At 41.0% G+C, this 15,514-nt stretch overlaps 1 protein-coding gene across 2 annotated transcripts in view; it reads right to left on the bottom strand.

Moving 5' to 3' along the window:
• ARMH3 (armadillo like helical domain containing 3) overlaps window positions 1–15,514 on the bottom strand; it is a 171,059-nt gene that overhangs the window by 96,354 nt on the left and 59,191 nt on the right. For both annotated transcript variants that reach the window (XM_043475627.1, XM_043475628.1), the window contains exons 21-22: window positions 1,043–1,125; window positions 398–524 (exon numbers count right to left, since the gene is read on the bottom strand). In XM_043475627.1, the coding sequence (XP_043331562.1) occupies window positions 398–524; window positions 1,043–1,125 (210 nt within the window). The remainder of the gene's footprint in view (window positions 1–397; window positions 525–1,042; window positions 1,126–15,514) is intronic.

Genomic DNA, 15,514 nt, shown 5'->3' with positions numbered 1-15,514 from the left:
TACATTAAAAATCCTTAAAACCTCGTACCTTCTCAAATCACACAATGTTCCTTTGGAATCCAAGCTCTTCTATTTGCTGCTGTCAACTCCCACCCACTCTCACACCCATCTCACTGGCATTCACTAAATCTACAAGCCTCCCTATTTTCTCTCTTTCACAAACATCAAGAAAGGGCTACAGGGATGCTAACCAGCTTTCTACTGAGATGAATTCTGAGTTCCTAAAGGCGAGGAAGTCCACACATACTATCTTATTAACTGAGAAAAGGAGACTACTATAGTTCTGTGCCAAGTAAGGGCACCAAGCAACTAGGGGAGAATCTTTTGCAGTCTTTACCTTTCATAGACCAAAAACCACAGCTGACGGGGAGAGAAAAATAAAAAGAAGACAGCTTACCCATAGAGTAGAGGTTGTCAAAGCTCTGGTGCATGCGAATAATCTCATAGTAGAGTTCATCGTAACTGCTGGGGGTGGGCAGGAATGTATCTCCATATGTGATAAACATATTAAATAGGTTCACAATCTAAAAAAGAAGCAAAAGCCCATATATAGACATCATACTATGAAGACTCAGAAGGGTATTATCAGTAGTGTGCTATGTAGCCAGCTCTTATTGTCTTTCAAGAGCAGTTAAATTTTCTGGTTATTAAACAGTCATTATTAAAAATTAACTTCTATAAAACTTACCATTCAATAAATTACATTAAAGTAATAATTACTGAAAACTCATCACTTTCTAATTATTTTCTACCTTTCCATATCATTGATCCCCTTGAAATTAATTTATACCTCTTATATCTGTGTGGTGGGAATATTATATAACAGTGTGTCTTACCATTATTTCATGAAAGAGCCCCAGGTTCTCCAAAGACACAGGTGAAAGTGGAAGCACTAGCAGAGAGATTCTGATCCAAAGGGAAAATAAAGGCCTGGTATCCCCCTATAGTTTAATCCTTAGAACACCAGCTCCTTTCTCAAACCAGCCCGTTTCTGCCCTAGAGTATAACTTCAGAAAAATAAATGTGTTTTTTTGCTACTCACCATAAGAGCTAACGTAAAAATGTTGTGCTTTGCCAAAAGTACAGTCTCATTTGACATAAGGAACTTCAGCAAATTTATCAACGCTTTAAAAAGAAGGAAAAAAAAAAGGCATTGATAAGATAATCAAAGCATAACCAATAAAGTTAAATGAAAGTAGACTAGATCTAAAGAAATCCAAACAGGGCTAGAATGAGTATATCACAGCTACTAGGAAAATTTTAAAGGCAGGCAGAGCAAGTGTAGTTGAAGCAAGCACTGACCTTCTCAAGCACATATCTGCTTATCTGTCCATAGAAGGTTTTAAAAAATCTACTTTTTACTTCTTAAATAGCAATTAAGCTCAGAAATTTGACTATAAAATGGACATTTCAGTGTTCCAAATTTACACCTGTATGCTGATTTCCCATCAAATTTCCTCAGCTTATTGCACGTCCCTTCTCACCCCAGGCTGCTAGCGTTCCAAGTCACCAAGTTTTAGCTACGTATCTATTTCAAACATTACTGCTAAGAAGGACATCTTTCGAATCTAAATGATCAACAGACATAGTGTAGAACCTACTGCTTTAGTTCTGGAGAAAAAAAGAGCTCATGAAGGGGAAAAAAAGAGCCCTTAACTGTTCTAAATATTCAAATGAGAGTGCAACATGCTCTGTCCTCTCTTAATTGTGACAACATTTACTGAAAAGGTCCCCTTTTTGCCTTGTAATCTTTAATGAGGGGAGAGAGTGCCAAAACCTAAGCAATCTCAATCATGAGACTGACTGCTAAGTCCCTAGTTAAACAGTACAGCTTTAAAGACATTTTTGCCAATAAACATTAAGCATAAAATAATTTAACTGTTGCCTTATACTCTTTCACCCAAGGCTATAAACTCAGTCCTGCTTCTGGGCCCACCATAGCCACTGCCACTGTACCTATCTCCCCTGTGTGATGGGGAATATAAAGGAGGGGTTCAGCGGCTACAAGTATTTGATTGTCCTTTTGTCTTCTCCCCCTCAGCCTGTCCTACTTCTACATACACACATACAAAAAAGGCTTGACCACTCCTTTCCTAAGACCATACCTGCTTTTTTGTCAGCAGAGAAGTCCATTCTCTCATCTGAGCTTTGTGTGAAGTTTACTACTCTTAGAAAAGAGATGTGAGCTTAGATTTGAAACAGCAGGGAATGATGAGTAGGAGTAAGTCTCTCCAGATACTTGGTGCCTGCCACACAACACCCCTCACTCTCAACCCTCTAAAAGCACAGGTACAGTAAAGAAACAGCAGGCAAGGAAAAGTATAAGAGCTTGTCTACATTCTGTTTCTAAAGCCTGACTCTTCCCTTCAAATAGGAAAAAAAAAAAAAAATCCTTGCTAGGGTTGAAGGAGGCAGGCATCCTCATTTACGAACTCTTCACCCTGACTCAAGTTCTCTAAGGTTTCCCAATGGAAAGGCAAATGATAGGCAGCTGGCTCTTTTGATGTTGTCTGTTAACAACTCATCTATTGGACTGGACCCAAAAAAGCTCCATGGGATACCATTCTGGATCATACAATCTACTAAGCTCCTACCAGGAGCTCAGAGAATGAAGGGGACTAGCTAAAACCCACATAAAAATGACTAACCCATGGGGATTCCCTGGCAGTCCATTGGTTAGAACTTGGCATTTTCACTGCCGTGGCCTGGGTTCAATCTCTGATTGGGTAACTAAGATCCTGCAAGCTGCAGCATGGCCAAGAAAAAGACTAACCCAGCCCAAATCTCTCTTCTTAATGTGTAGGGGCTGCCCACTCCACCCCCATTAACCCAGGAGCTTAGACAAGCCCTGTTAATGGATAAATCTTCTGGCAGTAAGACTCTACAAATTCACAGGAGACAAGAAAAAAGGATGGGTAATACATGTAGCATTCTACAAAACACAATGGCTAGATAGAAACAAAGCTGCTTTTGTACACATCCAATCAACGAAGGCTTTTGTCCCAGGCACACACAGCACAAAGATGCAACCTCAGCAGTGGTTATGTGGTAATTAAGGGGTAGAAAACCTGGAGGAAAGGAAGTGAGCACAATGATTTATTGCTCCTCTGCTGGACTACAGCTAGCCTTGATCTCTGGGATTCAGAGTCAGGGATGACAAAGTGATAAATATGAGGGGAGGAAGAGAGCAATTCTAGCACAGGCCAAGAGGTGGCCTGCGTTCCAACTGTCACCGATGCCAGCAGAGTCAAAAAGTGTTGAGAAAGAGAGTCCAGCACTGCAATACTCTGAGAGTCTGTATCAAGAAAACCTGCATTCTATCCCTGACAATTCAGGTCAGACCCCCTACCTTCTGAAAAAAGCCAGGGTTTTCTTACCCGGAAGTCACCATTCTCTAGAGGGAATTTAAAAGGCAGCTAAAATGAACAAAGTAACCTTAAAACTGGCTTCCCTCTGACATCAGGAACCATGATTCCTCTTTAAGAAGGAATACCCCAAATATCCCATAATATAACACTTTTTTCCTTCAACATCTCTCTGACTTAGCATTCTATCAACTGTTCAGTGTCCTATATACACACACATGGTCTTCTATCCTCTGACCCGATGTGATGGGAGTTCAAAGTCTGTGAGGCTTCAACACAGTTGATTTTAAATTTTTAGAGCTAGAAAGGACCTTAGAGGTTATTTAATCCTACTCCCTCATTTTTGGATTCAAAAACAACCCCCGACCACCATCCCAACTAGTTAGTGACCAAGCAGGGACTAGAACCTGGTCTCCAGTTTAGTGTTCCTTCTTTCATTCCATTAAGATAAAAGCCTGCAGTCCATGGGGTTGCAAAAGTCCATGGAGTCACTGATTAGCAACTGAACAACAACAACAGACAAAGGTGCTAAAAGTGAAAGTGAAGTCACTCAGTCGTGTCTGACCCTTTGGTACCCCATGGGCTATAGACTGCCACGCTCCTCCATCTGTGGGATTTTCCAGGCAAGAATATTGGAGTGGTTTGCCATTTCCTTCTCCAGGAGATCTTCCCAACCCAAGAATCAAACCCGGGTCTCCCACACTGCAGGCAGACTCTTTACCATCTGAGCTAGATGTAGTCAAATGTTAAGACAGAAGGAAGCTTATGTATAAATGGTTTGCTTAAGACTTGCTGACTATACTATTATCAATGCTTCCCTAGAAGACTCTGGTTTATAACTTTCTCCACCTATTGGCTGCTCCAAGGTTATTTCCATCTACTTGGTGCTGTTCTTTTCTTGGTCCTCAGCTACTTATTATAGCACAGCTGCTTAACACCTCATTATTACCTTTCTTCTACTCATTCTCAACACTAAAAAAGTCCTAGTAGCTTTTCTCAGCAAAAACCACCTCAGCAGGCCCTCTATGTCAGCTTTCATCTCTCCTCTTTATTTTTAATTGTTTTTTTAAAAAACATTTATTTGCCTATGCCAGTTCTTAGTTACAGCATGTGGGATTTCTTAGTTGTGGCCTGCAAACTCTTAGTTCCGGTATGTGGGATCTAGTTCCCTGACGAGGGATAGAACCTGGGCCGCCTGCATTGGGAGTTCAGAGTCTTAACCACTGGACCACTACAGAAGTCCCTCATCTCTCTTCTTCAAATCTCATCTTTCCCACACCTCTACCTCCCTTTCTCTTTCTGTTTTCTCACTAGGATCTTTAAAAAATAATACTACTAATAATAAATGTCAACTAAAACTGCTCCTATTCCCTTCACTCTGGGTGTCTCCTTCAAAATTATGTACTGAACATAGATCATGATTGGATCTGAACTTCAAAATGGAGCTGCTGCTGCTGCGAAGTCGCTTCAGTCGTGTCCGACTCTGTGCGACCCCATAGATGGCAGCCCACCAGGCTCCTCTGTCCCTGGGATTCTCCAGGCAAGAATACTGGAGTGGGTTGCCATTTCCTTTTCCAATGTATGCATGCATGCAAAGTCACTTCCGCCTCTGTGCAACCCTATGGACAGCAGCCCACCAGGTTCCTCTGTCCACAGGATTCTCTAGGCAAGAATACTGGAGTGGGTTGCCATTTCCTTCTCCTCAAATGAAACTAGGATCCCCTTTCTTTATGCAAAATCAGAAATGGAACAAACAAACAAAAAAACCTGAGTATAAACAATTAGTAGCCAGGTTTATTCATAAGCTATTACAGTGCTATGAACAGGGTTTAACTGTAGGGCAGAGAATAGCCGTGGGCCAGGGGCAGGTTAAGGACGGAAGAGAAATGGAATGGTACTCGGGATCTCGGTGCCAACACACAAGGAGCACAGAGCTCATGCCGGGCGGGTCCTGCCTCGCCACTCTCCACACGCACGTTTTCAGAAAACCACCCGTGACCCACTTGTTTACTTGGTGCCGTCTGGGCACGTGACCAGCCAAACTGCTCCAAGGACAGTCACAGAGGTAACAGTACACAGAGGGAAGAGTTAAGATGACTACAGAAGATAAGGTACTGGTTGTATAAACATAAGATTGTTAATTAGTCATATCTCTGTTGAGTTTGGTATCAAGCATGATACATGTTGTAGTCATTGTGAAGATAAGCGGTGGAGCAGGATATATTTTTTTTCTTTTTAAAACACTTTAGTTACCACGTTTCTAATTTTTAGATAATAGTTTTAAAAGGAAGCAGGGGAGAAGAGACTAACATAAAATCTTCCTCAACAAAAATATGATCATTAGTCTGAGGGATTTCCAAAGAAAAAGGGCCTATGTTACAGAAACCCAATACTGTGTAAACAGTTTTGCCCATTAGGTGAGCAATAGCTACTCATCCCACAAAACAGAATGGCACAGTTTATTGCAGAGTATCTTTTCAGATGAGGACAAGCTTGGTGGCTTAGACCCTCCAGACCTTAACAGACAATTTTCACTGGCCCCAATCCTTCGCAGCCCCAGGAGTAGGCTCTCCCAAAACACCAATGCCAGATACATGTATCATAGAGAAATGGATCATATCTTTCTGCTGAATGACACCTAATACAAATCACTAACTGTGCCAGAAGTTCACATCAAGTACAGTTGTTCGTCAGTATCCACTGTGGGGGTGGGGGGGTGGGTAGGATTGGTTCCAGGACTTCCCCCCCAAAACACCCAACTCCATAGATTCTGAAGTCCTTTAAGTAAAATGGTATAGTTACCCACACACATCTTCCTATATAGTTTAAACCAACTCTAGGTTACTTACAATACCTAATACAATGTAAAAGCCATGTAAATAGCTGCTGGCATAGAGCAAACTCAAGTTCTGCTCTTTGGAAATTTCTGGAATCTTTTTTTTCCAAATATTTTTGATCTGTGGTTGGCTAAATCTGTGGATGCAGAACCCATGGATATAGAGGGAAAACTGTTATCTCAAATCTTCCTCTTTTCTACTGCACTCCACTTGACAGCTTAAAAAGAGACACCTAACTACAGAAATCATCTCCCCCAAACTGCAGTCATCTCTTTTCAAAGGGAGAAACACAAAAGTCATAAATGGCAAGGGAGGTAACATCTATTAGGTATATGCTAGATGCCAAGCCAAAGAAGGCAACGGCACCCCACTCCAGTACTCTTGCCTGGAAAATCCCACGGATGGAGGAGCCTGGTAGGCTGCAGTCCATGGGGTCGCTAAGAGTCGGACACGACTGAGCGACTTCACTTTTACTTTTCACTTTCATGCACTGGAGAAGGAAATGGCAACCCACTCCAGTTTTCTTGCCTGGAGAATCCCAGGGACAGGGGAGCCTGGTGGGGTGCCGTCTATGGGGTTGCACAGAGTCGGACACGACTGAAGCGACTCAGCAGCAGCAGCAGCAGCAGATGATGCTAGGCATTATGTAAAGCACTTAAAGTACATCACTTTCACTGAAACCTACTGAGTATCCCATGAAGGAGCTAATAATGGTCCCAATTAACAGATGACCAAATTAAAATTCAGAAAGATTTAATAAGTTATCCGAAGTCACATAGCTAATTGAAGATAAATTACATTAACAGAAACATACCAGGAATGGTCCATGAACTCCCCCTGCTGAGATCTATGAAACTACTGGTTCCTCCTAAACTTCACTTAAAAAAACATTTGTTGAAGGTTGAGGAACAAGCTATCTAGGACCAATACCTGTATTTGCCACCCAAAATCGTAACTTTAATCAGAATTCCACTAACCAGCCCCTCACACATCCAAGTGATCAAAAGAAAAATCTTGTAAGTTCAAGTTCATCTCTCTTTTAAGCATCTCAGAATTTTACTCCACTGACCTAAAGACACTTTAACCTGCATACTCTCAAAAACAAGAAGTGAAAAGCAAAGACTCAAGTATTTTTGCACCCATGTTCATACCAGTATTATTTACAATAGTCAAAAGGGGGAAGCAATACAAGAATCCATTGACACATGAACAGATAAACAAAATGTGAAAGATACAATGAGAAAATTACTTGAGCTAATCAGTGAATTTAGTAAAGTCACGGGATACCAAATCAATACACAGAAATCCCTTGCACTCCTATACACTAACAGTGACAGATCAGAAAGAGAAATTAAGGAATCAATTCCATTCACCATTGCAATAAAAAAAATTAAAATACCTAGGAATAAATCTACCTAAGGAGACAGAAGAGCTGTATTTAGAAAACTATAAGACATTGATGAAAGAAATCAAAGATGACATAAACAGATGGAGAGAGATGTACCATGTTCCTAGATTGGAAGAATTAATATTGTGAAAATGACTATACTACCCAGAGCAAACTACAGATTCAATGCAATCTCTATCAAATTACCAATGGCATTTTTCACAGAACTAGAACAAAAATTTCACGATTCATATGGAAACACAAAAGACCCCAAACAGCCAAAGCATTCTTGAGAAAGAAGAATGGAGCTGGAGGAATCAACCTTCTTGACTTCAGACTATACTACAAAGCTACAGTCATCAAGACAGTATGGTACCAGCACAAAAACCGAATACAGACCAACGGAACAAGATAGAAAGCCCAGAGAAAAATCAATGCCCCTATGGGCACCTTATTTTTGACAAAGGAGGCAAGAATATACAACAGATAAAACACAGTCTCTTCAATAAGTGGTGCTGGAAACCTAGACAATTTCATGTAAGAATGAAATTTGAACACTTTCTAACACCATACACAAATATAAACTCAAAATGGGTTAAAGACCTAAATGTAAGATCAGAGACTTAAATTCTTAGAGGAAAACATAGGCAGAATATTCTTTGACATAAATCACAGCAAGATCCTCTATGACCCACCTAATAGCGTAACAGAAATAAAAACAAAAATAAATGGGATCTAATTAAACGTAAAAGCTTTTGCACAGCAAAGGAAACAATAAACAAGATGAAAAGACAACCCCCAGAATAAGAGAAAATAATTGCAAATGAAGCAGCTGACAACGGATTAATCTCCAAAATATATAAGTAGCTCAGGCAGCTCAATACCAGAAAAACAAACAACCCAATCAAAAAAATGGGCAGAAGACCTAAATAGAGATTTCTCCAAAAAGACATACAGATGGCTAATAAACACATGAAAAAGTGCTCAACATCGCTTATTATTAGAGAAATGCAATCAAAACTACAATAAGGTGTCACCTCAAACCAGTCAGACTGGCCATCATCAAAAAATCTACAAACAATAAATGCTGGAGAGGTTGTGGAAAATAGGCCATATGACCCAGCAATGCCACTACCAGGCATATACCTGAGAAAACCACAATTCTAGAAGATACACGTACCCCAATGTTCACTGCAGCACTTACAATAACGAGGACATAGAAGCAACCTAGATGTCCATTAACAGATGAATGGATAAAGAAGTTGTAGTACATATATACAATGGAATATTACTCAACCATAAAAGGAATGAATTTGAGCCAGTTCTAGTGAGGTGGATGAACCTAGAGCCTGTTATACAGAGTGAAGTAAGTCAGAAAGAGAAAACAAATATCATATATTAATGCATGTATATGGAATCTAGAGCTCCCCAGGTAGCTCAGCTGGTAAAGAATCTACCTGCAATGCAGGAGACCCTGGTTCGATTCCTGGGTTGGGAAGTTACCCTGGAGAAGGGATAGGCTACCCACTTCAGTATTCTTGGGCTTCCCTGGTGGCTCAGATGGTAAAGAATTCGCCTGCAATGCAGGAAACCTGGGTTCGATCCCTGGGTTGGGAAGATCCCCTGGAGGAGGGCATGACAACCCACTCCAGTATTCTAACCTGGAGAATCCCCATGGACAGAGAAGCCTGATGGGCTACAGTCCATGGAGTCACAAAGAGTCGGACATGACTGAGCGACCAAGCACATATATATGGAATCTAGAAAAATATACTAAGGAACCTATTTGTAGGGCAACAACAGAGATGCAGACATAGAGAAAGAATTGTGGACACAGGTGAGTAAGCAGAGGCTGGGATGAACTGAGAGAGTAGCACTAAAACATATACATTACCACATGTAAAACAGACAGCCAGTGGGAATTTGCTGTATGACACAGGAAGCTCAACCTGGTTCTCTGTGACGACCTAGAGGGGCAGGATGGGGTGGGAGGAGGGAGGAGTTCAAGAAGGTGGAGATATATGTTTACCTACGGCTGATTCATGTTGATGTATGGCAGAAACCAACACAACATTATAAACCAATTATCTTCCAATTAAAAAATAGTTTTTTAAAAAATGTGGTATGCAATGGAATATTACTGAGCCTGAAAAAGGAAATTCTGACACATGCTAAAACATAGGTGAAACATGAAGACACTATGCTAAGTGAAAAAGTCAGTCACAGAAGGACAAATACCACATGACTCAATTTACATGCAGGATGTAGAGAAATCAAATTCATAGAGAGAGGAAGCAGATTGGTGGTTGCTAGAGGTGTAGACAGGGAGGAATACAGACTTACTGTTTAATGGATAGAATTTCAGTCTAAGAAAACTTTTAAAATTCTGGAGATGGAAGGAAGAGATGGTTACCCAACAATGTGAATGTACTTAATGCCACTGAGCTTATACTTAAAATGATAAAATTTTATGTATGTTTTATCAACTGAAAAATAAGAGGCCAATATCTTTCTTTCCACAGACATTAGCATGAGCCCTGCAAAGACTCCATCCCAACTTTCTGTAACCTCAACATAACCGATGGGCTGAAATTTACATCATGGTACACAGTACTGAGTACAGGGCCAAACATACAAAGGTATTTTGATGGGGAAAATAAAAGGCACCCAATATACTCAATCAACAGAGAGTCATGAACACTTGAGCAAGAATACAAATTCAAAATGAGCAATGCACAGCCTTCAAGACAATACTATGGCAGTTTTCAGAATAATCATCAAAGTTGATAGTCGAAGCTAACAACACACTGGAGTACAGCTGATCCTTGAACAATGTGGGTTTGAATTGTGTGGGTCCACTTATATTTTTAAAAATAAATGTATACTATGTTACTATATGATCTGTGGTTGTTCAAATCCACAGATGTGAAACTTTTGGTAGGAAGTGCAGACTGTAAAGTTAAAGTGAATTTTTGAAAAGGCTGGAGTGGGGCCCTGGGTATAAACATCCCAAAACCTCAACTTCTTTAAGGGTCAACTATTCAAACAATATTCTAGGAAATCCTTGGGGATGCTGGGTTTGACTCCTAAATCTTTTCTATTTCTACTAAAGGAGGATACAGATCCCTGGCTTCAAATACTCTTAACCTGCACTGAGTGAAAAATAGAGAAGTTATCTCAGTGAAACATTTGAGGTATTCCATTACACATTCAACAAGTTTAAGTTGTAGGGAAGAGGGTGCTCCATACACACTTGTTTCTTCACTGAAAAGTCTTTTCCACCAAGCACTTTGAAAACTTAAGTTTCTGGATTCGCTTTCAGGAACTACAAACTGGCTGCAACTGCTGCCTCTCTACCGTCCTGGTAGCTCAGTTGGTAAAGAATCTGCCTCCAATGCAGGAGAACCCTGTTTGACTCCTGGGCCAGGAAGATCAGCTGGAGAAGGGATAGGCTACCCACTCCAGTATTCCTGGGCTTCCCTTGTAGCTTAGCTGGTAAAGAACCCGCGGGCAATGTGGGAGACCTGTGTTCGATCCCTGGGTTGGGAAGATTCCCCTGGAGAAGGGAAAGGCTACACACTCCAGTATTCTGGCCTGGATGTTGCCTCTTTGACTCTGTACTAGAGGCAAGTGTCAGTCTCCTACTTAGCTCTCCAAGTTTCTTTCCTTGGAGAGTCTTGTGCATCAAATATGGCAGCAGGATGCAGAAGTTCTGACTTTTCTGTATGTAGACACAAGTAGAACAAAGGATAGAGCACAGGTTCTGCAAAGTTGAGCCAGGAATGAGTACCCTGACAGTTCCCAGGGTCCCAAGTGAATTCACAGAGGCAAAAGCAGCCAATCTGTTTTTTAAACATGAAGAGTTCAATATCACCCACCTGAGAATCCTGCTGTCTGACACAAGGCCACCTCACTGCACAAGAAACCTTGTTCACAGAGCTGTTCCTAGCATTAACATACCCAACACAATAAGGACTTTCCCAGACTTTTTCTATTCTGCTTTGGATTTAAGTGGAGGAAAAGAAGGTAGCAAGCAGCAAACCATGTTGCCGTGTAGGAGCATGGAGTGAATAATGGATATGGGAACTTCTCCAGAACTAAAACCTCTCCCCACATTGAGGTAAACCAGGTGCAGAGAGGAACAAGCCAACCACAGGAAGACACAATTAAGTGGTAGCTCAGCGCCTGCCTCAGAGAAGCAGAGGGGAGGTTTAATTACAAAACCAAGTGAATGATATTTAAATAAGATTAAAAACAGGAAGGAGACAGAGAGCAGAGCACAAATAAATGTCTCTGAAGAATCAGGTCAGAGAGAGTAGTCTGTTTGAACAGCTTTTACCTGCTATGAAGATAAAGAGATAGAAAGCAAAGACAAGACTAAGCCAGGCCCTATTTTGTGGCCTGGCATGGAGTTAGGATGAGAGGTCACAGATCCCAAGTCAAAACCTGATCATTAGGGGAAATGGGTAACTTCACAGTGACTGATAGAAGAGAAATACTTAGAACCTCACTAGCTTAGAAGAGAGGTAGAAGAACTCAAAGGACAGGCTACCAATAGCACTAGTATGAAGAAGAACTAAAGAGCCTCTTGATGAAAGTGAAAGAGAAGAGTCAAAAAGTTGGCTTAAAACTCAACATTCAGAAAACTAAGATCATGGCATCCAATCCCATCACTTCATGGCAAAAAGATGGGGAAACAATGGAAACAGTAACAGACTTTATTTTGGGGGGCTCCAAAATCACTGCAGATGGTGACTGTAGCCATGAAATTAAAAGACGCTTGCTCCTTGGAAGGAAAGTTATGACTAACCTAGACAGCATATTAAAAAGCAGAGACATTACTTTGCCAACAAAGGTCCGTCTAGTCAAAGGTATGGTTTTTCCAGTAGTCATGTACGGATGTGAGAGTTGGACTATAAAGAAAGCTGAGGGCTGAAGAATTGATGCTTTTGAACTGTGGTGTTGGAAAAGACTCTTGAGAGTCCCTTGGACTGAAAGGAGATCCAACCAGTCCATCCTAAAGGAAATCAGTTCTGAATATTCACTGGAAGGACTGATGCTGAAGCTGAAACTCCAATACTTTGGCCACCTGATGTGAAGAACTGATTGATTGGAAAAGACCCTGATGCTGGGAAAGATTGAAGGCATGAGGAGAAGGGGACGACAGAGGATGAGATGGTTAGATGGCATCACCAACACGATGGACGTGAGTTTGAGTAGGCTCCGGGAGTTGGTGATGGACAAGGAAACCTGGCGTGCTGAAGTCCATGGGGTCACAAAGAGTCGGACAAGCCTGAGCAACTGAACTAAGCTGAACAAGTCAATGCCTCTGAAACCCCAGAGGCACTATAAACTCTAGCCAATTTGAGCATCTCTGGACAAAATCACCAATTACTCAGGGACACTGCAAGCAATCAGCAGGCTCACTGACAGTCAGCAAAGTGGCACAGGAAGGACTTAGAAACCAACACTGACCAGCAGAAAAATTTAAAAATACACGAGGTGGGTTCTCAGAATACAGGCATCTGGCTGGCTGTTAAACCCAAGTGCCTTACTGAAACAGAGACCAATGAATCCAACAAGAAAATGAAACGGCTTTGGTTATATGCTATGAGCCTCTCCAGGTGAACAGAGCACAAAAGTCGGTATACCCAGAGGGAAGATTCTGGGAAGATGGCAGAGCATGAAATGTCAGGAATCTCCCTCCCCACCAGGACAATAATTGCCCTGGCAGAATCTGTCTGATGTAACTATTTTAGAACTCTGGACTCTGATGACGGTTTGCAACTTCTACAGGAAAATTTGGATGGTTAATTTGGTTCACTTTGGTCAATTTCAACTCTTAGTACATTAGCAGCTACCTATCCCCAATCCCAGGCCTGTGGTAAGCAACTGTGCACCTGCTTCTAGAGCAGCTTGCACACAGCTTGCAGGAGCTGGGGTGGGTCAGCTCCCAGATATGGCAATAAGGGCCATATCTTCCAAATATTAGGGATCTGTGCTATGACCACTAATTGCTGCTTCTGATCACAGAGATGCAGACAAAGAGGTGGGCAGCCATTTTTGTTGCACTTCCCATTGTTGCAAGCCTGTCCCCCCGAAAGATAAAGACATTCAACACAAATGAACGTTATCTAAGAAACAGAAACAGACTCACAGACCGAGAGAACAGACTTCTGGTTGCTAAGGGGAGGGTGACAGAGGGAGGGATAGATTGGGAGTGTGGGGTTAGCATGTGCAAACTATTACATACAGAATGGATAAACAAGAAGATCCTAATGTATAGCACAGGAAACTATATTCAATATACTGAGATAAACCGTAATGGAAAAAAATAAATACACATGTATAATTGAGTCACTTTACTTTTGATTCCACTTTGTATAGTGGAATCTAATACAATATTGTAAATCAACTATGCTTCAATTTAAAGAGAAAAGGTAAATACTAAGACAATAAAAACATTAATCAAGAAGAGAATTCAGAAACCAAAAAAAAAAAAAACCTAGGACATTCAGAAACAACTGCATATTCAAGGAAAATTAGAGAGTGACTGCATATGCCCAAGAAAAGATCTAAGAAAAAATTAAGTTTACACCTCAGGCTGATCCTCAGCAAAGACACAGCCTACAGTCAAAAACAAAAATAACAGTGAATTCCCTGGTGGTCCAGTGGTTAGCACTCTGGGCTTTCACTGTCAAGGATCCTGGCTCAAACCTTGGTTAGGAAACTAAGATCCCACAAGCCATGCAATGCAGCCAGAATAAATATATAAATAAAAATAAACAAGAATAATAACAAAAAATAGATAACTCTGCAGGAAGGGGGGAATCTGATTTCTTGAACCTTCAGAATATTGTAAAGTAAAATAAATCAAGTAACAAAAAGACAAATAGTGAATCATTCCACTTACATGGAGTACTGAGAGTAGTCAAAATCATAAAAAGAGAAGACAGACTGGTGGTTGCCAGGGGCTGAGGGGAAAGGGGAAGAGGTTCAGTTTTAGAAGATGAAGAGTTATAGGGAACGATGGTAGTGATGCCTACATTACAGTGTGAATGCATTTAGTACCACTGAACATACACTTAAAAATGGTTAAGATGGTAAATTTTTTTTTTTTTTTTACTAAGATGGTAAATTTTATGTTATGTGTATTTTGGCACAATAAAAAGTCAGTACGTCAACAACCTGCACTGTCTAAAGGCTCTATGTCCTAGATGAACTGGAGAAAAGAACAAATCCTTTCTTTAAATGGAAGTTAGCTTCTGTCTTACCATTTTCCTTGCAACTGAAGTGTATCTGCTAAAAAAGAAAATAAAATTCGCAACCATCTCCAATTCCCCATTTACTTGGAGACACTGCAGTCCTCACAGTTACCACCCACCCTCCTTACCATGAAAACAAGTTTTTATGTGAAAGTTCCCACTGCTCCCGTATGGAGGAATGCAAGATCCCATACACATTCTGTGCAGCTGCTTCTAACTAAGCATGCTTATAGGCCACCATCTTCTTCTGGGGCCCTAGACATCTCCTGATTTTTTCCAGCACTGCCCAAATGAAAGAGAGTCAAAATCTCCCTTGAAGAAATCTCAGTTAATGAGACCATGTCTCAGTGGAGCCATCTGATGTAGAACCAAGAATTTTACTTTCTGCTCAAACAAGGGTAAAACCACTAAGAGACTAGTCCTGCTCACTTGAGATCCAGGGAAGGATGATACCTTATGAAATGAAATGACACTTTCCTACACAACCAGTACAGGCAGCACAACAAAAGCACAACTACTCTCTCCTCTGCCTTTTTTAGTTGACAAGATGCTAATGGGCCTACGAGAGTTGACATTTCTCTGGATGGGAAGTGCCTTTTTGTGCAGAGAAAAGAACAGATATTTCTCACTCTTTTAGGTGGAACTCTTTTTCTCCTTCTA

The sequence above is a fragment of the Cervus canadensis genome, chromosome 8 (genome assembly GCF_019320065.1).
Source record: "Cervus canadensis isolate Bull #8, Minnesota chromosome 8, ASM1932006v1, whole genome shotgun sequence".
Taxonomy (NCBI): domain Eukaryota; kingdom Metazoa; phylum Chordata; class Mammalia; order Artiodactyla; family Cervidae; genus Cervus; species Cervus canadensis.
The sequence above is the reverse complement of the archived record's forward strand: the minus strand, read 5'-3'. Positions and strand labels throughout refer to the sequence as shown.